Genomic DNA, 23,012 nt, shown 5'->3' with positions numbered 1-23,012 from the left:
GACACAAACTCATGCTGACCTCGTCTCGCAATTACTGAGACACACACCTACTCTTTCTCTTTCCTGCACTCCTTCTTTCTCTCTCCATTTCTTTCTCTCTATCTCTTTGTCCCTATCACTCTCTCCCTTGCACATATTACATATGCATGCACAGAGATCCACATTCTGAAACAAGCAAGCTTCTCTTCAGAGAGGACAACTCATAAACATGCCAAGGGCCTATTCAGGGAGAATCACACAAACACCCCCATAACCCACAAACACACACACACACACACACACACACACACATTTAGATGGGAGAGAGGAAAATTACAAACACACTCAAACACTCGCATGCACGCACACACATACCAGTACATGGACAAACACACATGCGCACACACACACAGACACACCAAACACAAAAATCTAAAGGAGATGACTTTGAATGGCTAGATAGTGTTGACTGCTGCTGTCTGACATTATCTATGCCCCATCCCTTCCCACAAACCCCAAAAGTAGTTGTCCATCAAGGCCACCAGTCTCTCTCTCTCTCTCTCTCTCTCTCTCTATGTGAGTGTGTCAGAGGGGGGGGGGGGGGAGTTGAACACATGTGAAGGTGGTACTTGAAACTTTGCCCTGTCTTTGCTTAGCTGAGTGAGGCTGTATAGAAAGATCTATGATGTAAAAACAGACTCCTTGGCTATGACTCACCTGTATGCATCATCTCAATGGAGAACTAGAGCATGTACATCACAGTGCACTGCACATTGCCTGGAAAGGGCACAGGTAGGCAGCACAGGGCACACACACAAACACACACACACACACTCTCTCTCTCTCTCTCACACACACACACTCACACAGACACACACACACACATACACACAGACACACACACACACACATCTCAAACGCATACATGCAGGTCAAAACACATACTTTTGCTTGAACAAACAGACAGACAAACTCATGTGTACACACTCTTGCACAAGAGCACACACACTGAGAGAGCAACCCACAGTCACCCAAACTTACACATGCCCTGCTAAAAGTGCATGCCTATGATCATGAGTGCACTCACTAACACACTGTGTGCACACCCAGATATGTAGAGGCATCTGCAGTTCAATATGTGTAACTTGTATAAAGTCCTCACAGAAATTCCTTGGTAGGTCTCGGCCACACCCATGCATTCATGCCTACTCTATATACACACCCTCACACTCATATTACAATTTAAACCACAGTCATACACTCTTTATTCTCTTCAGTACAAATCAAAAGAAGCTAACACGCGACACACACATACAGTACACATACACACACACACACACACACGCACACACATACACACAAACACACACACAAATACACAAATACAAACATTCATTTAGGTCCGTCTCTCTCTCTCAGACACACAAATACACACAGGGGCCAGCTGGACGCCAGTACAGTTTTCTTTGTGGCCACAGCAGAGTAAGCCAGCACATTAATCAGATGAATGATGACTGACTCCACCTCAAGACACTTGCTATTTTTAGTGAACCAGGAGAGCCCTCATATGTCTGACAGGCTGGGTGTGCTGTCACACCATGCTAAGCTAAGGGTCCATGTGCTAGACTGGTTAGTGAGTGTGCTTGTATCATTTTCCTCTCTGTAGGTAGTTGTACACGTGCTTGTACTTCCCTGTGTGCAATGTGATCATGACAGTGGAAGAGTGTGCCTGTGTCAGGTCAGATGTGTACATGTGTGTGTGTGTGTGTGTGTGTGTGTGTGTGTGGTGTGTGTCTGTGTGTGCATGTGTTTGTATGAGAGTCAAGCTGAACCCCAGAACGAGCCAGTTAGGTCACCCTCAGACAGATGATTCCAAACAGAGGCAGTGGGGGAGGACACACAGGGGCCCACATAGCGAGTGACTCATGCCCATGCCCCTGCACTCTCTCTGGATCCAGATCACTACTCCAGCCGCGGGCTTCCCATGCTGGAGAAGTCTGTGCTGGGGTCTAGAGCTCTGGGAATGTGATTTATCCTGCTGTGTCGGCAGTAAAGCTGACAAAAACAATGAATGAATCATTATGAATGCATGTCTATGGCACTGCGCTGTACTTTACCGCCAGTATGGCGCTGTTTTGGTTTCGACTGTTGCTGTATTTTGAGCTGAGTTTGTAACATCACCTCCCGGTTCTCTATAATAGTGTGCAGGGAATCCCAATGCCACAGCAGCATTGACGCTGGTCGATGCCTGGTGCTCTCTCCAGGGCCCTCGGCCTCACCATGGGACCCTGTTGAGGGTTGGCACGGGTGGGCAGGTGGCTGGTGGTGGCCGGTCGTCGGCTGAAGACGGCGGTCTGCCCGCTGCACCGGGGGCAGTAGAGGAATGCCACCCAGCCGGGCACGGCAAGGGCAAGCAGAGACTCCAGACAGCGTGGACACAGGGAGTGGCGGCAGTCTAAGGGGTATGAGTCAGCGGCGTGACGTCTGCAGCAGAGAGCACAGCGGTTCATGAACCAGGTCTCGTCCAGAGTGCTGACCCTCAGCTGTGTGAGAGGGGACAGTAGGCTCGGACCCTGTGAGGTGGGTGTCATTTCCAAATTGGCGGGAAGGGGCTGGTTGTCTCGTCTCTGTTGTGGTGTAAGAGAGGCACGAGGTGAAACAAGGCCTCTGTCAGTTGTGGTGCTAGCCCACAGCGCCACCACTGGGCTGGAGGTCTCCCTGCGCAGCGTGTCCCTGCCCCAGGAGAGGTGGCGGCACAGGGGGCAACGGAGGAGGCCCGCGGGGGAGAGGCTCGGGTGGCGGAGGCACGAGCGGCAGAACGCGTGGCCGCACGGAAGAACGCCGGGTAGGTGGGACCCCGAGTCAAACTCGCTGAAGCACACCAGGCAGCCCTCCTCCTTCTTCTCCTCCGACGCTCTCCCGTCATCCTTTCTTCCTTCCTCTTCACTCTCCTTTCTTCCTTTGCCACCTCGCAGCTGCTCTTCTCGTATCCGTCTGTCCTCTGGCATTACGATGTCAGGCCGGTGCTGTCATCGTCTTCTCACGCAATCAGTGCTGAGCTCTGGTCTGTTTTATGGCCAGGGGGTCGTGGGGGGTGGGCTGAGGTCAGTCTCTCTGTCTCCGTCGTCCATAAATCTGCGTACAGCATACGGCACAACAAGCCAGACACAGTGAGCTATGCATGATCTGTTCTTGGCCTCGTTCTTATCTAACACAGGTTTGTATGAGATTGTAATGAATATGGGCTCACTGCGAGCTTCTCTTACCCCATCATAACTTGTCTCTAAATGAGTCTGTCAAACATTCATTGCAAATTAAACATTTAGCAAGTCAGTCTGTCTTGTCTGTGTGTGTATCTGAGTCATGAGTCATGTATGTGTGTGCTTGTCAGTCTATAACTGTGTGGAGTATGTGCATGTATGTCTGTATGTGTACAACTATGAGATATTGTGTGTGAGTGTCTGTGTGTGTGTGTGTGCGTGTGTGCGCGTGTGTGTGTGTGTTTGAGTTCAGGTTCTCTAGCCAGCCCCTGCTCTCTGTATCTGTCTGGCCATCTCACCGCGTCGCTACCCCTCTTCTTTGCTGTCAACTCTGACGTCTTGTGGCTCTCCCCCGTCACCCAGCTCAGATCTCTCTCCGTCTGGGACGGCCAGTCGGTGGTTCTCCTCACCTGTCAGGATCAGTGTCAGTCCTCATATGGCTTTCTCGCTCTGCTGAACGCCCAGACTAGTATGTCCACGGAGAGACAAGACGTGTACTGGCCATGTGTGAGTGCCTGTTGTCCAACATAAGGGTCCCCTATCACAGATGTCTTTCAAGGACGCTGTCACAAGTTCTTGATCTTTCCGTCACTTTCCGTATAGGGTTGCCATTGTTCAGCGTGGTTGTGTCCTTACTTCTTAGGTGTTCAAAAGACTAGAAGGGCTGCAATTTAAAAAGCCTTCTGCTCAGGAGTGCTCACAGCATCGCTGTGGATGGTTGTGTGTCCAGTCTCTGTGTGTGAGCATTAGCAGGACACTGATAATAACCAGGAGTATGTGACATTCCCCAGTTGACCTCAACACCCAAAAACAGACACACCATTCCACCACACCCAAGGCTTGGTCTTACCCCATTTATGACATTTTCTTCACTTAATAATACACACACACACTGGGTTTAGCTAACAAACCACAGGAAACGCCTCTCCTGTGGTTTGTTGGTCCTCAGCAAGTAAAATATTTTTTATTGTGAATGACCAACACCACACAATGCACAACACATATAAGCATCATATTTCACACTTTATCACATATCATAGGCAGTTATTTGGTACAGGATGCACAAGCCAGTAATATGGAAATATAAATGTGTGACATTATCTTGTACTGAAGTAACTGAGGTGATGACACATAGGCTATTAATATCATGTTTGTTGTCCTTGAATTTGAATCGTATCTCTCTTTCCGTCTTGAGGCACGGATTTTGATATGCTGGGAGAGCCACCTGATTGCTTTGTTATTGCGTAACCTCTAAAGACACGTTTAATAATGCAGGCCAGGGATTGCAGGGGTGAAGGCAGTGGCATGGAAAACCTTACCTCAATGCAAGAGTATTGTCTTTGGGCAAACCAGACACTTGAGAGGGCTGGGCATGGTGAAGGGAGTCAGAAATCTCACATGACACACAGACACAAAGAGACAGACAGATAGTTAGATACACAGAGAGACAGATAGTTAGATAGTGAGAGACAGGCAGACAGTGAAGCACACAGACACAGACACATTTAAAGCCCATAACATTTAGCAAACATCTCTTCATGATCCCTGTTAAAAAAAAAAGCTCAGGCTCCAAAAACTGGAAACAAACAAAAAGGGGGCAGTCTGTCCCCCAAACAAAAACAAAAGAATCTGTGTTTCTCTATTACTGTAATAAGGGAGGGGTGAGCTATACTACTCTGATGTGTTTTGTCTGGTTCTTGGTGAAAATATCATGTACGTATGTTGTTTTGGAAAAAAGCGTCTGCTAAGAAATTGAAATATGCCGTAAACATAAATAAACAGGACGTCATGGTCAATCGCTGACTGCACCTTTAATGCTAATTTAATAGCATAAGCAAGATCAACGTAATCCTCCCACATGCCACACAACAGCTTCATGCACAAGACCCTGTACTCAGTGCCCATTTGCACTTTGTCTGTAATTTACATTAGTGCCCATGGACACAAAGATAGACAGACAGACAGACAGACTCACAGACAGACAGGCTCACAGACACATATCCCTCCATGAAGATCCTGTGCGACGCTTTCTGGTGCATGGATTCTTTGAGTTGTCAAAGCCCTGCGTAGCATACCAGAGGAGCGACCAGATTGCCTATTGATTTTCCCCCATCCAGATAAGCGCGCTTTCATTCACAGGCCTAATGGGGAAGACATGATGACCGATGACACTTCCAAATGTGGGTGGCACATGGCCAAGTCTGTATGACCTATCCTTACGTACCTCAGACGGCTGGACTGCGTGTCCGGCCTTTGACATTGCATGGACAGAACACACAGAGGTATGGAGACAGGTTCCGGTGAGTTTGACTGAAGTAAGAGGAAAAAGGGGCATTTGATAGTAAACTGATAGTAGGCAGGAAAGGAATTGAGGTAGATGTGGTGATGAGAGGGAGAGAGAGGGAGAGTCAAAGGAAGATAAAAAGAGATGAAGGTAATTATAGTGAGGTGAGCAGAGTGTGAACAGAGATAAAGATATGAAGTGAAGGAAAGAGAGAAAAGGAAGGACGGAATGAGGAGGAAGGGAATGAAACCGAGTAGAAAGGACAAGAGGTGAAAGGGGGTGCAGCCAGAGCAGGCAGGAATTTGGAGAGAGAGAGAGAGAGAGAGAATGTGGCTGTGGGAGTTTAATTAACTCCAGTGGCCATCTCTCTCTCTCTCTTTCTCTCTCTCTCTCTACTCTGTCCTGAATCAGCATTTCTCCATTTTGCTGCAGGTCTGCAGAGAGAGAGAGAGAGAGAGAAACTGTGTAAGAGAGAACACAAAAAGGAAAAAAGGTGGGTAACTGAGGGGAAAATTGAGACAGGGAGAAAAGAAGAGAAATAAATGTGAGTCCTGGACAGAGCATCAAACTGACAGCTGTGCAAATGAACTACTAGGGCCTACTATAGAACTAAAGAAAAGAACAAAAATGGCTGTAAAACATTAGCAATCCTTTTTTTTATTAATTCATTCATCAAGTACTAATAGGATACCTTCTCTGAATGACAAACAATGTGTGTATATGTGTGTGTGTGTGTGTTTTGTGTGTGTGTGTGTGTGTGTGTGTGTGTGTGTAGGCAGGCCAAGGGACATAGGATGTGCATAAGGACTACAACGCATTTAAGTGCACAGTAATGAGTAGAATATCCCCACCTAGTGGCTATTATAATGCCATGACAATCATCAAGTACCATAACATGCTGTCACTTTACACCGTGTCTGATAACCACGCCATGTTCTTTGCAAATAACACCTTTGTACCCAAATGTAGAAGTAACGCTCTGGGATAAGATAAAGACAAAGCAACAGGCCAACAGCGGGACCTTATGGCCAGTAACATGGGTAAAGCAACGTCGGTCAAAACATTATCTTTAGACTGCCTCCATTAGACTGCTATCCATCAGTGAGGGAAATTCCAAAATGTAATTTTCTTGATGACAGCATGACTAAGCTGGAAACCTTATCCATAGGGGCATTTAGGGCAGATGTTTCACTGTAAGGGGAATTCCCTTGTAAAGCACACTGTAATAGTAGGCTATAGGCTAAACCCAAGGGGGCAGGCGAATTCCCGGAAGTAGAAGAATCGACGTAGGCTGGAGGGACCACCTCTCTGCTAACTCCCATAGAAGGCCATTCATTCTAGGATTTTTTTGAAATACCATAACTTCATATAACATATATCCTGTGCTGATATTGCAGCTTTTGTGTAATCAACATAAACACTACAAAGGCAAAACAGACTCCACTACCTCGGTCCGTAACAATTGGTTACCCGTAAGAAGAATGGTTAGCTTGATCGGTTGAGGAAGCTAGCTTTGACGTAATCTCTCTTTCGCACCGTAGGGAGATAACCGTATTGTTTGGATAAGAAGCTCAGTCCACCTTACTGTCTATGACGGTAACTCGTAAGCAAAACCTAGCATACACTAACCGTATGTTAAGGTAAAGCATTACACAGAGGCAACCTAATAATAATAAAAAAAGTAAACCTATTTTTTTTTTTTTAAAAACGGCAGTAATTATTTCAGAGGTTTTCGATGGATTGACCGTAGGGTCGGAAAAGTGAAAAGAAGATAGCTTCAAGGCTATAACTTTTTTTGTTTTGTTTTAGCATGACTGTTTTTGAAGATGATCATGTATGGTAGCTTCAACATTAACACTAATTTGGTGAGGATGATATTAATAATAATCCATAAATAAATGTTTAACTTTGATGGCTTAAGGAAATGTGAGAAGAATTTCTGTGTATCTATCATATGAGTTACAAGATTCAGTTCTATGGCTAACGCCACGGTTAAGTGTGAGGGCTGCGAAAGTACTGGGGGACCAACTGAAAAATCGTTCTATTTGACTCAGTGCCCTCCCATTGAAAACGACGGAGTCTGTTCGTCCATTCGTCTATGGCTAAACCCCATACCAAATAATGTTTTAGATAGATAGATAGATAGATAGATACTTTATTGATCCCCAGGGGAAATTCAAGTTTTAACACTTTTTGCAAAACACCACACACAATTCTCTACCTTACACACAGAAATCTATCAGGAAATAACTTGATATCTGTTTTCAAATACAACCTATCAAAATACCACTCTTATTCACCAGTGCCTCACTCCCACTCCTCACATGTGCAACTTTACTGAACACCATCCAATCATTGCCTTAATAGATAGGCCTACACTCAACTGCCCCCCATCAACACACACACAGAGAGAGAGTAATTTATATCTTTGGAAAAATCAGCTTCTTCAAAAGTGTCTTTGGTTTCTATTCTAGGCTACATTACATACATGTGGTGGTTGTGTATTTCACTTTGTCTTTTTCCTGTGTGCTGTAAAATACTGTATTTCTATCCATCTATGTTTACTGTGCATCCAAAAATGTCATCAGTGTTTTAGCAAGTGCTTAGTTTTGAGATGTCTACAATATTTTGAATAGGCTACTGTGTTTCATTTGCCAGGAGATATGAGGCATTTTGCATGAGCAATAGTTTTTTGGGGGGGAAACAAGACACAGAGCTTTGAAAATGTGAGAATCATTTTAAATCTCTTGATATTATATATAAAATATGCATGAACACAAATAAGACAGTCCATTCTAAATCTAAACCTTCGCAGTGGTTCAGCACTAGACCTTATGTTTACAAATGAAAGCATTGACATCACCCTTTAGAAAAGTGGCACGCCCCCTACCTATCTGCGTCCAGTCATAACCCTTTCACTGTTTATAAGGTTCGGTGGTACGTTAGATTAGCTAATACGTGCGAAGACTGAGACCACACTGAGAGCCCCTGTAAACAGGACGAAGCTGAAGTTGGCCGCACATTCAGAATGTGGTGTAGTCAAGTTTCGATTCCAACTTAAATATTGCAATTTTCTACCGTCAGGGGGCAGTGCTGACTGCAAATATGCGATGATACTGGCATTTGCCTGGTAGCAGACGAACATGTAGGCTACTCCTCACAGACGAATAAAAGCCTTTTTTTCTGGTGACTCCATTGTCGACCAATCTTTAAGTAAATGATACAACATGCTTTCTGTCAAATAAATCGGTTCATATTGCACTTGTTTGGGGGCAGATTTTGAAGCTTTTCTGCTTCTTCTTTACACGAGCTATATTTCATATTTTACAATTTATGCACTAGATTTGATACCCATTGCCCACACATGATTTGCCGTGATATTACACATCCCGATACAGTCTCTGAGCTTTCATTTGACACCATGCATGGCCAATTTCGTCGTGAAAATTTACCCTTTTATTACAGTGCATGCAAATGCACTGTATTGTTATTCCTTAGACTTCTTCCGACTTATTTTTACAGTGCATGCAAATGCACTGTATTGTTATTCCACGGGCTTCTTCCGACTTATTACAGTGCATGAAAATGCACTGTACTGTTCTTCCAAGGCAACAACAACAACAACTTACGCTTACCACTTTTTCCGTACGCAATTTCTCTTGAACAGTTTAACTTAGAAACTTCGTTCAAACTTTGTAACGTAGGTCTTCAAACGGACCAAGCTGCTATGTCTTTTCAACTTTGAAACTTTTATACTTTTTAAACTATTAAAGAAAAACTTTTTTAAAATCCCCATAGACTTAACATTGCTGATTGTGACATCATAATACAGCCGTTAAGCAATTAGAATCCTATGGCAGGTGTTCAGGCCACCTGGATCAACTGCCAGTCTCAGGCTTTAAGCATACAAACTGGCCTTATTAAGACTACACATCCTGTTCAACTGCCTCCTCTGCCAAAAACTGTTTCAAAATAAAAGTCCTCACTACAATATTTCACTGTTAAACAATTTAACCCTTTAAACTACTGAACTTTTCAACTGTTCAGCCATTGTAACTGTTACTTGTCATCAACTATGACTCCTACCCACTGTAGCTAGTTAGCATGGTTAGCATAGTTAGCATGCTAGTTAGCATAGTTAGCATAACTGCTAAAAATGATGAGCAAATGAGCAAAACTCCTAGAAAACATTAGTTAAGTTAGCTAAGTAGCTAAGTTAAACTATTTGAATATCAACATTCATTAAACTTTCAGTCTGTCAACAACTTTTAAACTATTTACATTCAACTTTTAAACAGTCTACTCTTAAACTATCATTACTCTATCTATCTATTAAACTAGATGTCTATCAACAACTTTTAAACTATCTACATTCAACTTTTAAACGGTCTACTTGTAAACTATCATTAAACTATCTATCTATTAAACTAGCTGTCTATCAACAACTTATAAACTATACATTCAACTTTTAAATGGTGTACTTTTAAACTACCATTAAACCATCTATCTATTAAACTAGCTGTCTATCAACAACTTTTAAACTATCTACATTCAACGGTCTACTTTTAAACTATCAACTTTTATTAAGCTTTGCAACCACCATGTCTATACTAGCATCACCGTAGTAACCATCTCTGTATTATCTATTTTAACTATTTAACTTTTGCATTTTCATGCACTGGTAATTCCTTGGAATTGCATTTCTAGTTATTATTCTTCCAGGCTAGCCTGGGTGTTCCCATGCTGCCTTGCGCGCGATTTGATTCACGCTGCTAAGGCAGCCTGGAGACCATGGAGCAAATTTTCGCCTGAGATAGGGAACCAATCACAGAACAGGTGGGAAAGCAAGACGATGATGAGCTATGCACAGACGCATTTGTTAGACATCCGTGGCACCCAATAAACGGATCTGGGCATTTTTTTCAAAGACGAGAAAATGAACGTTTGGTTCCCAGACCACGTCTCATTGAGAAGTGGTGGCGCTAGCCAGGCTACTTCCAGGCCCTAATTTGACTTGAACCGCTTATCGTAGAAACTTGATTCACATTCTGACACGTAGCTCTTGAACCAAATTTTCGTTCTATGACTTTTCATATTTCTACGACTTTTACTTTTTGAGATATTAAATAAAAACTAAACTTAAAATTCTCCATAGACTTAACATGGCTTTATGACATCATAATAGGCTATTAAGGAAATAGAATGCAATCAACTGCACCTGTGCTCTTTCACTGACTGCCTGCAGCAACTTGAATGAAACCTCTTCCTGTGTGTCCCTCTCCATTCAACTGAATAGCTCACTTCTCATTTTTTTTTTACTATTTACACATTTCATAGCATGGTAACCACTATAATGACCCTAACAACAGCCTAGCAACCACCTTAAATACCCTAGCAACAACCTAGCAACCACTTTTATAGCATAGCAACCACTATCATTATCCTAGCAACAGCCTAGCAACCACCTTAAATATCCTAGCAACAACTTTTATAGCATAGCAACCACTAAAATTACCCCTAGCAACAGCCTAACAAACCAATCTTTAAGTACCCTAGCAACAACCTAGCAGCCACTTTTATAGCATAGCAACCACTATCATTATCCTAGCAACAGCCTAGCAACCACCTTAAATACCCTAGCAACAACCTAGTTTTATAGCATAGCAACCACTATAATTACCTTAGCAACAGCCTAGCAACCGCTTTTGGCAATTCTTAGCAAACAACCTAGCAACCAATTGTATAGCAGCATAGCAAACTTACTATAATTACCTTAGCAACAGCCTAGCAACCACCTTTAAGAACCCTAGCAACAACCTAGCAACCACTTTTATAGCATAGCAACCACTTTCATTATCCTAGCAACAGCCTAGCAACCACCTTAAATTCCCTAACAACAACCTAGCAACCACTTTTATAGCATAGCAACCACTATAATTACCCTAGCAACAGCATAGCAACCACTTAAGTACCCTAGCAACAACCGAGCAACCACCTTAAGTACCCTAGCAACAACTATAAGCTATAAGCAACAACTATAAGCTATAATTATAGCATAGCAACTACTATCATTATCCTAGCAACAGCCTAGCAAACCACCTTTTAAATACCCTAGCAACAACCTAGCAACCACTTTTATAGCATGGCAACCACTACAATTAATTCTAGCAACAACCTAGCAAACTAATTTTTATAGCATAGCAAACCACTAAAAATAACCCTAACAACAACCTAGCAACCACCTTTAAGCACCCTAGCAACAACCTAGCAAACCACTTTTATAGCATAGCAAACCATTATAAGTACCTTTAGCAACAGCCTAGCAAACCATCTTGGGCACCTAGCAACAACCGAAAGCAAAACCACCTAGCAACCACTTTTATAGCATAAGTAACCACTATAATTACCCCTAGCAACCAACCCAGCAACAACTAAACTATGCACTGTATTTCTTCAGGAAATGCTTTTCTAGTTATTCTTCTTTCCAGGCTCTAATTTGACTCCTTTTAAACAAGCTTATATCGTAGAAACTTGGTTCTTAAAATCCCTTGACATCGAAGCTCTTGAACCAAATTTTCGCTCTATGACTTTTCATATTTCTAATGACTTTTTACTTTTTGAGATTAAAGAAACTTAAAACTAAAATTCTCCATAGACTTAATATTGGCTTTATGACATCATAAAAGTACATATGGGAACAGGGAATGCAATCAACTGCACCTGTGTTCTCTCACTGACTGCCTGCAGCAACTTGAATGGAACCTTCTTCTGTGTGTCCCTCTCCATTCAACTGAATCAGCTCACTTCTCATCCCAACTTTCTTTCACTTCCTTTTCTTCACTTTTCCCCTCATTTTCTATCCTCTCTCTCTTTTCTCCCAATTTCAATAACTTTTAACTATTCTTACTTTTTTACTATTTACACATTTTATAGCATAGCAACCACTATCAATTATCCTAGCAAACAGCCTAGCAAACCACCTTAAATATCCTAGCAACAACCTAACAACCACTTTTTATAGCATATCAACCACTAAAATTACTCCTAGCAACAGCCTAGCAACCACTTTTATTATCCTAACAACAGCCTAGCAACCACCTTAAATACCCTAGCAACAACCTAGCAACCACTTTTTATAGCATAGCAACCACTATAATTACCTTAGCAACAGCATAGCAACCACTTAAGTACCCTAGCAACAAACCGAGCAACCACTTTTTTATAGCATAGCATCCACTTATAATTTCCCCTAGAAGTAAACACCCCTATAATTCACCTTTTAAACCCTTTAGCAAACCAACCCAGCAACAACTTTTGCATGCACTGTATTTCCTTCAGGAAATGCTTTTCTAGTTATTCTTCTTCTTCCAGGCCCTAATTTGATTCCTCGAACCGCTCGTGAGAAACTTGGTTCAAACTTTGACACATTAGCTCTTGAACCAAATTTTAGGTTCTATGACTTTTTCATATTTCTTTAATTTTACTTTTTTTTGAGATTAAAGAAACTAAACTTAAAATTCTCCATAGACTTAACATTGGCTTTATGACATCATAAAAGGCTATTAAGGAAATAGAATGCAATCAACTGCACCTGTGCTCTCTCACTGACTGCCTGCAGCAACTTGAATGGAACCTCTTCCTGTGTGTCCTCTCCATTCAACTGAATAGCCACTTCTCATCCCAACTTTCTTTCACTTCCTTTTCTTCACTTTCCCTCATTTTCTCTATCCCTCTCTCTATTTCTCCCAATTTCAATAACTTTTAACTATTCTTACTTTTTTTTACTATTTACACATTTTATAGCATAGCAACCACTATCAATTATCCTAGCAACAGCCTAGCAACCACCTTAAATATCCTAGCAACAACCTAACAACCACTTTTATAGCATATCAACCACTAAAATTACCCTAGCAACAGCCTAGCAACCACTTTTATTATCCTAACAACAGCCTAGCAACCACCTTAAATACCCTAGCAACAACCTAGCAACCACTTTTGTAGCATAGCAACCACTATAATTACCCTAGCAACAGCATAGCAACCACTTAAGTACCCTAGCAACAACCGAGCAACCACTTTTATAGCATAGCATCCACTATAATTTCCCTAGCAACACCCTAGCAACCACCTTAAGTACCCTAGCAACAACCTAGCAACCACTTATATACCATAGCAACCACTATAATTACCCTATCAACCAACCCAGCAACAACTTTGCATGCACTGTATTTCCTTCAGGAAATGCTTTTCTAGTTACAATTGAAATCCCATGAGCTGTTTTTCATACTCCACAATGTATGCACTAGACTTGATACCTATTGCCCACACAACATTTGCCGTGAAATATTAAACCACATCCCGATACTACCGTCTCACAGCGTTCATATGACACCCAGCATGCCAAATTTCGTCTTGGAAAATGGCCATTTTGGAATATGAAATTCCAATTGTGGAATATGAAATATAGCTCATGTAAATTAAATCTATGAAATATGCCCATTTTCCATTGAATGAAATATAGAGAATGTAAATTAAATGTATGAAAAAGGGTCATTTTTCACGATGGAATTTGGCATGCAAGGTGTCATATGAAAGCACAGAGACTGTAGTTTCGGGATGTGGTGTAATATTTCACGGCAAATGATGTATGGGCCATAGGTATCAAATCTAGTGCATATACTGTGGAATATGAAATATAGTTCATGTAATTTAAATGTAAGAAAAATGGCCATTTTCCACGACGAAATTTGGCATGCTGGGTGTCATATGAATGCTGTGAGACGGTAGTATCGGGATGTGGTGTAATATTTCACGGCAAATGTTGTGTGGGCAATAGGTATCAAGTCTAGTGCATACATTGTGGAATATGAAAAACAGCTAATGGAATTTCAATTGTAATAAAAGGGTGAATTTTCACGACGAAATTGGCCATGGTGTCTCTAATGAAAGCTCAGAGACTGTAGTATCGGGATGTGGTGTAATATCTCACGGCAAATCATGTGTGGGCAATGGGTATCAAATCTAGTGCATAAACTGTAAAATATGAAATATAGCTCATTTAAAGAAGAAGCAGAAAAGCTTCAAAATCTGAAATGAACCGATTTATTTGACAGAAAGCATGTTGTATAATATACTTAAAGATTGGTCGACAATGGAGTCATGACAGGGGCGCCTGCAAGAATTAATGCTATGGTACGCACACCCATCTACGGAGCCCTAGAGGGGTCATCGCAAAATGTTTTGCATGTTGAGAGAATGTGCGCTCGTTTTTACTACATTGTTTCGCTTTACTAAATTGTGTTCTTGTTTAACTAAATTGTGCCCTCGTTTAACTATATTGTGCACTCGTTTTACCAAATCGTGATTCGTTTTACTAAATTGTCGCTCGGTTTACTAAATCGTGTGCACAATTTACTATATTGTTAACTCTCGTTTTACTATAGTGTGAGCTCATTTTACTAAATTGAGCTCTCATTTTTAAGCATAGTAAAACGAGGGCAATAATTTATTAAACGAGTGCACTATTTACTAAAAACGAAATCGACGATTTACTAAAACGAGGGCACGCGATTTATTAAAGCGAGATAATAATTTAGAACATGGTTATAGAACATTGTGAGCACGATCTACTTAAGCGTGGCCTACAATTTGTAAAAACGTGCACTCAATATTGTCTTGACACATGTAAACATGAGCACGTTATAGTATATTCAGATCTCGATCTACTAAAACGCACCCAATTAATAATTAAAACGGGCTCGAAGAAATTCAATTGTGTGCACAAAAACATAGTGTGGTGTCAAGGGGGGGTATCCGGGAATGACGTCGGAGGTGTGTCGCAGCTTGTAGTGGCGTGGGAATCTCATTGATTGCAGTGCACCTGGTTATAGCTAGGGTAGGTGGGCTGTAGGTGGGAGAGCAGATGATTGTGTGTGTTTGTACAGGCCCCTTGCCAACATCGTCCAGCTGAATGTTTGGCGAAGTTTTGAGTGTTTGTTGAGGTCAAGTGTATGCAGAGCTGTGGTGTTTATCGCTTTAACGGTGTGAGCTGGGCTACATAGCTCGAGAAGCTGAGCATCGTGAGCGACACTGTTTATGTCTCCGTTTCATAGTCCATTATCAAAGCTTACCTCGTTGTGTGCATCATTGCGCTGGGTTATATGGTGAGGCCCATGGGCTAGAGGAACCTTATTGTATTGGGTGGGTAGTATTAGCGATACTACTAATACGCAGTAGCCTATTTGTACCAACAGTAGGTCTACGTTGTTGTAATTGTTTGGGAGCTTGTCGCTGTGATGTGCTTCGATTGACTTCTAGACCACGGTTAAGTCAACAATCCAGGAGATAGTGGAAACCGGTCATTAGGCTACAACAGAGCCCATGAAAGTAGCCTTTGTAGTAGAATTTCCCCATTATGGGTCTCCATAGCTGGCGGTTGACACCACAGTGCCCCCTGCTACAAAGAGTAGAAGTCCTTATAAAACATGACCACCTAAAGTCTTTAATTAGCTGCTTACGGTTATCATCACATTACCAATATGAACTGTTACAGACAGCTGTAGGCCTAGTCCATGTCAAGGTAAACATGAAGTTGCCACCACAGCACAGAAAGCAGTGAGAAAAAATCGGGAATTACTAAATGTGAGCACGAAATACATATTTCGGGAGCTCAATTTAGGCCTACAACGGGTCACGCGTGTATTAATTCAGGGCTCAATTAAAGGAAAACGCGGCTCACGCGTTTTATTAATCTCGAGGGCTTAATTAAAGGAAAACGTGCTCACAAATTATCACGACCAGAAAAATATCACTTTAAAGTGAGCTCTCCGGCTCCGCGAATGCCGGACCTAAAACGGACAAATATTGTTCACGAGCGGAATTTTTTTTTGCGGGGTGATGGATGCGGAGCCCGGAGAGCTCACTTTAAGTGATATTTTTTCTGGTCGTGATAATTTGTGAGCACGCGTTTTCCTTTAATTAAGCCCTCGAATTAATAAAACGTGAGCACGTTTTCCTTTAATTGAGCCCTCGAATTAATACAACGCGGACTGTTGTAGGCCTAAATTGAGCTCTCAAATATGTATTTCGTGCTCACATTTAGTAATTCCCCGACATTTTCTCACTGCTCGCTGTGTTGTGGTGGCAACTTCATGTTACCTTGACATGACTAGGCCTACAGCTGTCTGTAACAGTTCATATTGGTAATGTGATGATAACCGTAGCAGCTAATTAAAGACTTTAGGTGGTCATGTTTTATAAGGACTTCTACTCTTTTGTAGCAGGGGCACTGTGGTGTCAACCGCCAGCTATGGAGACCCATAATGGGGAAATTTACTACAAAGGCTACTCGCGGGCTCTGTTGTAGCCTAATGACCGGTTTCCACTATCTCCTGGATTGTTGACTTAACTGTGAGGTCTAGAAGTCAATCAAGCACATCACAGCGACAAGCTCCCAAACAATTACAACACGTAGACCTACTGTTGGTACAAATAGGCTACTGCGTATTAGTAGTATCGCCTAATACCCACCCAATACAATAAGGTTCCCTCTAGCCCGATGGGCCTCACCATATAACCCAAAAACACCAATGATGCACACAACGAGGTAAGCTTTGATACGGACTATGAAACGGGAGACATAAACAGTGTCGTTCACGATGCTCAGCTTCTCAGGCTATGTAGCCCAGCTCACACCGTTCGCGATAAACACCCACAGCTCTGCATACACTTGGACCTCAACAAACACTCAAAACTTCGCCAAACATTCAGCTGGGACGATGTTGGCAAGGGGCCTGTACAAACACACACAATCATCTGCTCTCCCACCTACAGCCTACCTAACGGGGCTATAACCAGGTGCACTGCAATCAATGAGATTCCCTCACGTCACTACAAGCGACACACCTCCCGGACGTCATTCCCGGGATACCCCTTGACACCACACTATGTTTTTGTGCACACAATTGAATTTCTTCGAGCCCACGTTTTAATTATTCGTGGGTGCGTTTTAGTAGATCGAGATCCTCGAATATACTATAACGTGCTCATGTTTACATGTGTCAAGACAATATTGAGTGCACGTTTTACAAATTGTGGCCACGTTTAATAGATCGTGCTCACAATGTTCTATAACCATGTTCACAAATTGTGCTCGCTTTTATTAAATCGTGCGTCTCGCTTTTAGTAAATCGGCTCGTTTTAGTAAAAATAGTGCACTCGTTTAATAAATTGTGCCCTCGTTTTACTATGCTTAAAATGAGAGCTCAATTTAGTAAAATGAGCTCACACTATAGTAAAACGAGACCACAATATAGTAAATTGTGCACACGATTTAGTAAACCGAAAGACAATTTAGTAAAACGAGCGTCACGATTTAGTAAAACGAGTGCACAATATAGTTAAACGAGGGCACAATTTAGTTAAACAAGAGCACAATTTAGTAAAACGAAGACAATGTAGTAAAACGAGCGCACATTCTCTCAACATGCAAAACATTTTGCGATGACCCCTCTAGGGCTCCGTAGTGCATTGGTCAGTCAGCAAAAAAGTAGCCTACATAGCATAACAACATCAACATGCAATAATACAACGACAACGTCTACAATGACCTATTCATTTGGATAACTTGATACAGCCCTATACTGGCTAAAGTTACCTTTAGTTTTGTTCTAGCGTAACGTGACGTCTGGCTTTAGTGCAGTCTAACGTTCTGACAAGCACACCAATTGCCTACCTTGTTCTTGTCCATCTGGAATAACTCATAGCTTTGCTGCCTCCATCCTTTCTGTTTTCGTTGTTTAAAACTTGTGATATCCATGATGAGTATTGAGTTAGTGAATTAGCTCAACATTGTGTGCTGATATATATACATACATATACACACACACACATACATATATAGATAGCCGAGTAAAAGAAAACAACAAGTAGCCTATTCCGTGCCTGCGTGCGTATTCTCTCTCCTGCTCAAACAAAATGTGTGCACGTTAATTTTGATAACGTGTTCACTTACTTTACGTAATAGAAAATGGTAAATAGCCTGATGGCATGCAGCTAATGGGATACTGTGCATAGTTGGGAAGGTATGGTAGGCCAATTTGGTGTGAACACACACACACACACACACACACACAAGGGAAATTTTCTCTCGCTGTTGAGTAGCCTGTACGCACAGTGCGTACGGACGTACACCTGCAGGCGCGCTGAGTCACCAGAAAAAAAGGCTTTTATTCGTCTGTGAGGAGTAGCCTACATGCTCGTCTGCTAGGCAAATGCCAGTGTCATCGCGTATTTGCACTGCCCCCTGTCGGTAGAAAATTGCAATATTTAAGGTGAAATCGAAACTTGACTATCGCATTCTGAATGTGCGGCCAACTTCAGCTTCGTCCAACTAAACAGGTTGGTAGGTCTTTTTCTGTCTTTTCGCTACTCTGAAAAATAATAGCCTAACACATATACTATGAAAACAATTCACGTTTAGCAAAGTTTTGCAGGATTTGTTGTGTCCTGCAGTCTTTCGTTTTCAGAGCTGCAAGCGGATTAGGGGAAAATACGCTAGAACTGTAGCCTATCACAGCAAAACGAAAGTAAACAGACATAGCCTACACTACACATATTTACATTAATGACTTTAGAGGCTATTCAGGTTAACTGTGGCCTAACATTTGTAAGACGGGTGAAGGTTTGAAGTTGCGAGAAGTAAGAATACATGTAAGAACTCTTTTTAGGAATCTCATTCATAGGCTAACACAGGCTAAACATAATTACAGAACAATCTTTATTTATGAATTCATAAATCTATTTAACTTTTGCAATAAGTCTAAAGTTAAGAAGAAATCAGAATTTAAGAAGTAGCCTATTTTAAGGGTTTGTGAATGTGGCCCCAGAATTCCAAGTAAGCACTGGTAAAGCGTCTAGGCTATGCGCTAAATGTAGGACGCTTTAGATGGGCCATTCTACGGTTTCGGTGCCATAGGAATTTTCTGATTAATAACTTCTCATTGAAATATTTAGGATTATTCATGTTCATTTTTCAAGATGGTGATAAAAAGGATATTAAGTCGCCTTGGAGAGTAAGCAGGTCATTGACTGGTCTAGCCTACTTTCAGATTCAACAAACAGAAACAGCATCAGAAAGGCACAGAGAGTAGCCTATGGTGTTTCTGTGTCAAATCATGCACTGTCTCAGATTTTGTTCAGACCTTGTCTTTAATAGTGAATGGATCCCAAAACCAAGGCCTGTGAAATATTTCTGTTCAAATCCACCAATATATTAGTACACGCATTACAGTCACATCAAATCAAAAAAGGTTTAAAATGTTTAACATACTTTGCTTTTTTCCTCATCCTCCTCAATCACTAATATGGCACCGATTCTATAGAACCACTCTGGATACCAGTAATGACCAATTTTAATTTCTCTTCTCTGCAAAATATTGTCAACCAACTAAATCATAAAGGACTCACAGGTGAGTCCAATAGTATATAGATATAATATACTGATATAGTATTGTTACTATACTATAATACTATAATATAGGCTATATACTGACATTATAGTATAGAGTTTTGCTATAATAATAGTAGGGCAATTCCGCGCAAAATTGTCACATCCATAACGCCAACACAATGCCATGGCATTTAGTTGGCGTTATGGACGTGACAGTTTTGCGTGGAATTGCCCAGTATATAATATTGGCATTTACAATTTATGTTATGTTATGTTACTTTAATTCTGTAAGGTAATAAGCCTATTGGCTCATCCTAATGGCTCATCCTTCTATGAAAACATAACCACATGGATCTTCTTTCAGGAGGGTTTACATCTTACTGAGTTAACTTACGCAGATTTGTCTGTAGACCACATACTTGTACTACCTGGCCTGTCTGGCATAGACATCCTCCTGATTCATGGTTTAGATGTGTGCCAGAGTCAGAAGGGCTCAGGCCTCTGTGTTGCGCGTCATGCCAGACCCTCATATGTCATTTCATGTTTCTCACTCTTCCTCTTCAGTCACCATGGTGCCGGTCACTGATGAGTATGGATATGTGATACTCACAGGATGTAGTACATTCTTCCTTATGTCATACCTCTCACATAATGTGGTCAAAGCTCGCATGAAATACAACGTGCAGGTGAAAAACATTTTGCTATTTAAATTGTATAAGAATGTACCAGTAAAGTGATTTGTGTACTGTAAGCATTCCTGATTTGAAAATGGCTTTCAATGTAAACATTTCTGTTGGCAGCTAAATAATCTGTAATAATAGATCATGATGGAAATCAGCAAATCAGCTCTCTATTTCATAAACATTTTTTATTATTAATGGCTGTTCCATCTGCCATTCCACAGTACCCTAAACTATACAGTGATGATCCAGAGACTGGAGATATCTTCAACTGCATTCAGAGGGCACATCAGAACACGTAACTATGAAATGAATAGACAGACATGGCATGAAATAGCCTTATTAATGTTAGACACTAAAAAACTCAATTTCTCTGCTCTTTGCAGAAATGAGGCCCTGACGCCTTTCTTGTTCTTCCTGGCTGTTGGGGGCATTCCACATCCAGTAAGTAAACAAGAATGTTGTATAACTCCAGTGCACTCGTCTTATTTATAAGGAGATGACATATGTTTGAGGAGTTGATTATGTGTGTGTTTGCGTGTGTGTGTGTTTCAGCGTATAGCCAGTACCCTGGGAATGATCTGGATTGTCAGCAGGGTGATATTTGCCAAAGGTTATTATACTGGAGGTAAGGACCATAAGTAAAAAATTAATGAACTAAGAGAGAGAATAAGCCTCTAATCTAAAGAATGTCTGTCTCTAAATGACCACTTAACAGCTTACTTATTCAAAGTGTCATATGGTAGGCCTACAAATGTTTTGTATTACAGTATATTTGTATTATTCACCATAGCATATTTTTGGCTGTGCAGTGTTTTAATCCATTAACATGATAGCCTGCAGTGCTGGATGTTTGTATGGACTAGTGCCACATCTGACCTAGGGCTAATCTTTATATCAACCATATCACAACCAACACCACAGTTATCCCAAAACCACTTCCCTCCAGCATTGCTACATTTTAAACTCTGGATGGATTAACCACACCACTATAGGTTGTCTAGGTAGGTCCTGCTGCTGATACAACATAATGTAGGCTAATCATGACTTATTTGCTTGGCAGACCCTTCCAAGAGGAGACGCGGAGCATTTGGAGACCTTGCACTTACCGGACTCTTTCTGACTGCTTTGAATTGTGGGAGACTTATGCTGGGCTGGGTCTGGAAATGAATAACCAGTGTACAGGATAGATTAATGAACGTGCAGTGAATTGACCAATTATGCCAAATGCCAATCGTTTGGATTGAGAAAGTCCTGGACAACAGCGCCGCTTGTTCTCCCTCACCCTGTTTTTTTATACCCTGATGGAGAGGAATTAACTGAGGTGGATGTTGTGCTGATTCAATGTTTGGAGAAATCATTTACTATTTTTTCTGAACTGATTGTGATGCTTCTACAGGGCATCTTGATGTAACATTTGTCAAAATTCATTGCAAATTACAATGCATACGGAAAGTATTAAAAGCGCTTCACTTTTCCCACATTTTGTTATGTTTGACTCATCTTAAAATGGATTCAATTATTTTTTTCTAATACTCCAACACTAAAAAAAAAACAGGTGGAGTGTTTTGTGTAAATTTATAAAAAAACAAGACTGAAATATTCCATTTACATAAGTATTCAGACCCTTTGTTGTGACGCTTGTAATTGAGCTCTGGTGCATCCTACTTCTATCAATGGTCTTTGAGATGCTTCTGGGCAATTCCATGAAAAATTAAATTTTTTGTAACATCCATAGCGCCAATAAAATGCGATGGAATGGTATGATGTGAATGATTACATGAAATTTGAGCATTTGCTATTTTTGGTTGAAGAATGTAAATGAGAAAAAATGCAGAAAAAATGAATGCTATCATTCACATCATACAAATGCCAAGGCATTTCACTGGCCTTATGGATGTGACAAAAAGTCCATTTTCCGTGGAATTGCCCTTCTACAACTTGATTAGAGTCCACCTGTGCCTAAATTAATTCACTGGACATTATAAGGAAAGGCACACATCTCTTTATATAAGGTCTCACAGTTGATGGTGTATGCAGTAAAAACCAAGCCACAAGGTCGAGAGAATTGTCCATAGACCTGCGAGACAGGGTTGTGTGAAGACAGATCTGGGGAAGGATACAAGAACATTTCTGCAGCATTGAAAGTACCATTGAAAGAGCACAGTAGCCTCCGTCATTCTCAAATGGAAAAGTTTGGAACAACTAACAATCTTCCTCGATCTGGCCGCTCAGCCAAACTGAGTAATCCAGGACAAAGGGCCTTGGTCAGATAGGTAACCAAGGACCCAGTGGTCACTATGAATCAGATCCAGGGTTCCTTTGGGTGCTTGGTTACCTGTCTGACCAAAAACTCT

The 23,012-nt window shown here is 41.4% G+C and overlaps 2 protein-coding genes across 4 annotated transcripts; one reads left to right on the top strand and one right to left on the bottom strand.

Annotated features, from left to right (window-relative positions):
* Positions 1–1,399: 1,399 nt before the first annotated feature.
* Positions 1,400–3,911, bottom strand: LOC125301058. Its single transcript, XM_048253311.1, has 2 exons — positions 3,650–3,911; positions 1,400–3,114 (listed from the first exon to the last, which is right to left on the bottom strand). Exon 2 carries the CDS (start codon positions 2,985–2,987, stop codon positions 2,172–2,174), a length of 816 nt encoding a protein of 271 aa, XP_048109268.1. The 5' UTR covers positions 2,988–3,114; positions 3,650–3,911; the 3' UTR covers positions 1,400–2,171.
* A 14,934-nt stretch (positions 3,912–18,845) lies between these two features.
* Positions 18,846–22,133, top strand: LOC125300731 (microsomal glutathione S-transferase 3-like). 3 transcript variants are annotated; one of them, XM_048252857.1, is made up of 7 exons: positions 18,846–18,924; positions 19,908–19,994; positions 20,540–20,661; positions 20,880–20,953; positions 21,042–21,099; positions 21,211–21,283; positions 21,719–22,133. In XM_048252857.1, the coding sequence occupies exons 2-7, from the start codon at positions 19,928–19,930 to the stop codon at positions 21,823–21,825; spliced, it is 501 nt and encodes a 166-aa protein (XP_048108814.1). In that variant the 5' UTR covers positions 18,846–18,924; positions 19,908–19,927; the 3' UTR covers positions 21,826–22,133. The 3 variants fall into 3 exon arrangements, with proteins under 3 accessions (XP_048108814.1, XP_048108815.1, XP_048108813.1); XM_048252856.1 differs by having other exon boundaries at positions 18,887–18,928; XM_048252858.1 differs by lacking the exon at positions 19,908–19,994 and having other exon boundaries at positions 18,878–18,924.
* Positions 22,134–23,012: the final 879 nt, after the last annotated feature.

This window comes from Alosa alosa, chromosome 9, assembly GCF_017589495.1.
Source record: "Alosa alosa isolate M-15738 ecotype Scorff River chromosome 9, AALO_Geno_1.1, whole genome shotgun sequence".
Lineage (NCBI taxonomy): Eukaryota > Metazoa > Chordata > Actinopteri > Clupeiformes > Clupeidae > Alosa > Alosa alosa.
This window is presented reverse-complemented; position numbering and strand designations above follow the sequence as displayed.

Bases quoted from the DNA above. Each gene is read 5' to 3' on its own strand.
- LOC125300731 (XM_048252856.1), top strand. From the start codon at position 18,889: ATGTGCGGCCAACTTCAGCTTCGTCCAACTAAACAGGTTG. The intron at 19,995-20,539 runs GTGAGTCCAATA...CTTCCTCTTCAG, and splicing joins AAATCATAAAGGACTCACAG to TCACCATGGTGCCGGTCACT. The intron at 21,284-21,718 runs GTAAGGACCATA...TTTGCTTGGCAG, and splicing joins CAAAGGTTATTATACTGGAG to ACCCTTCCAAGAGGAGACGC.
- LOC125301058 (XM_048253311.1), bottom strand. From the start codon at position 2,987: ATGCCAGAGGACAGACGGATACGAGAAGAGCAGCTGCGAGGTGGCAAA.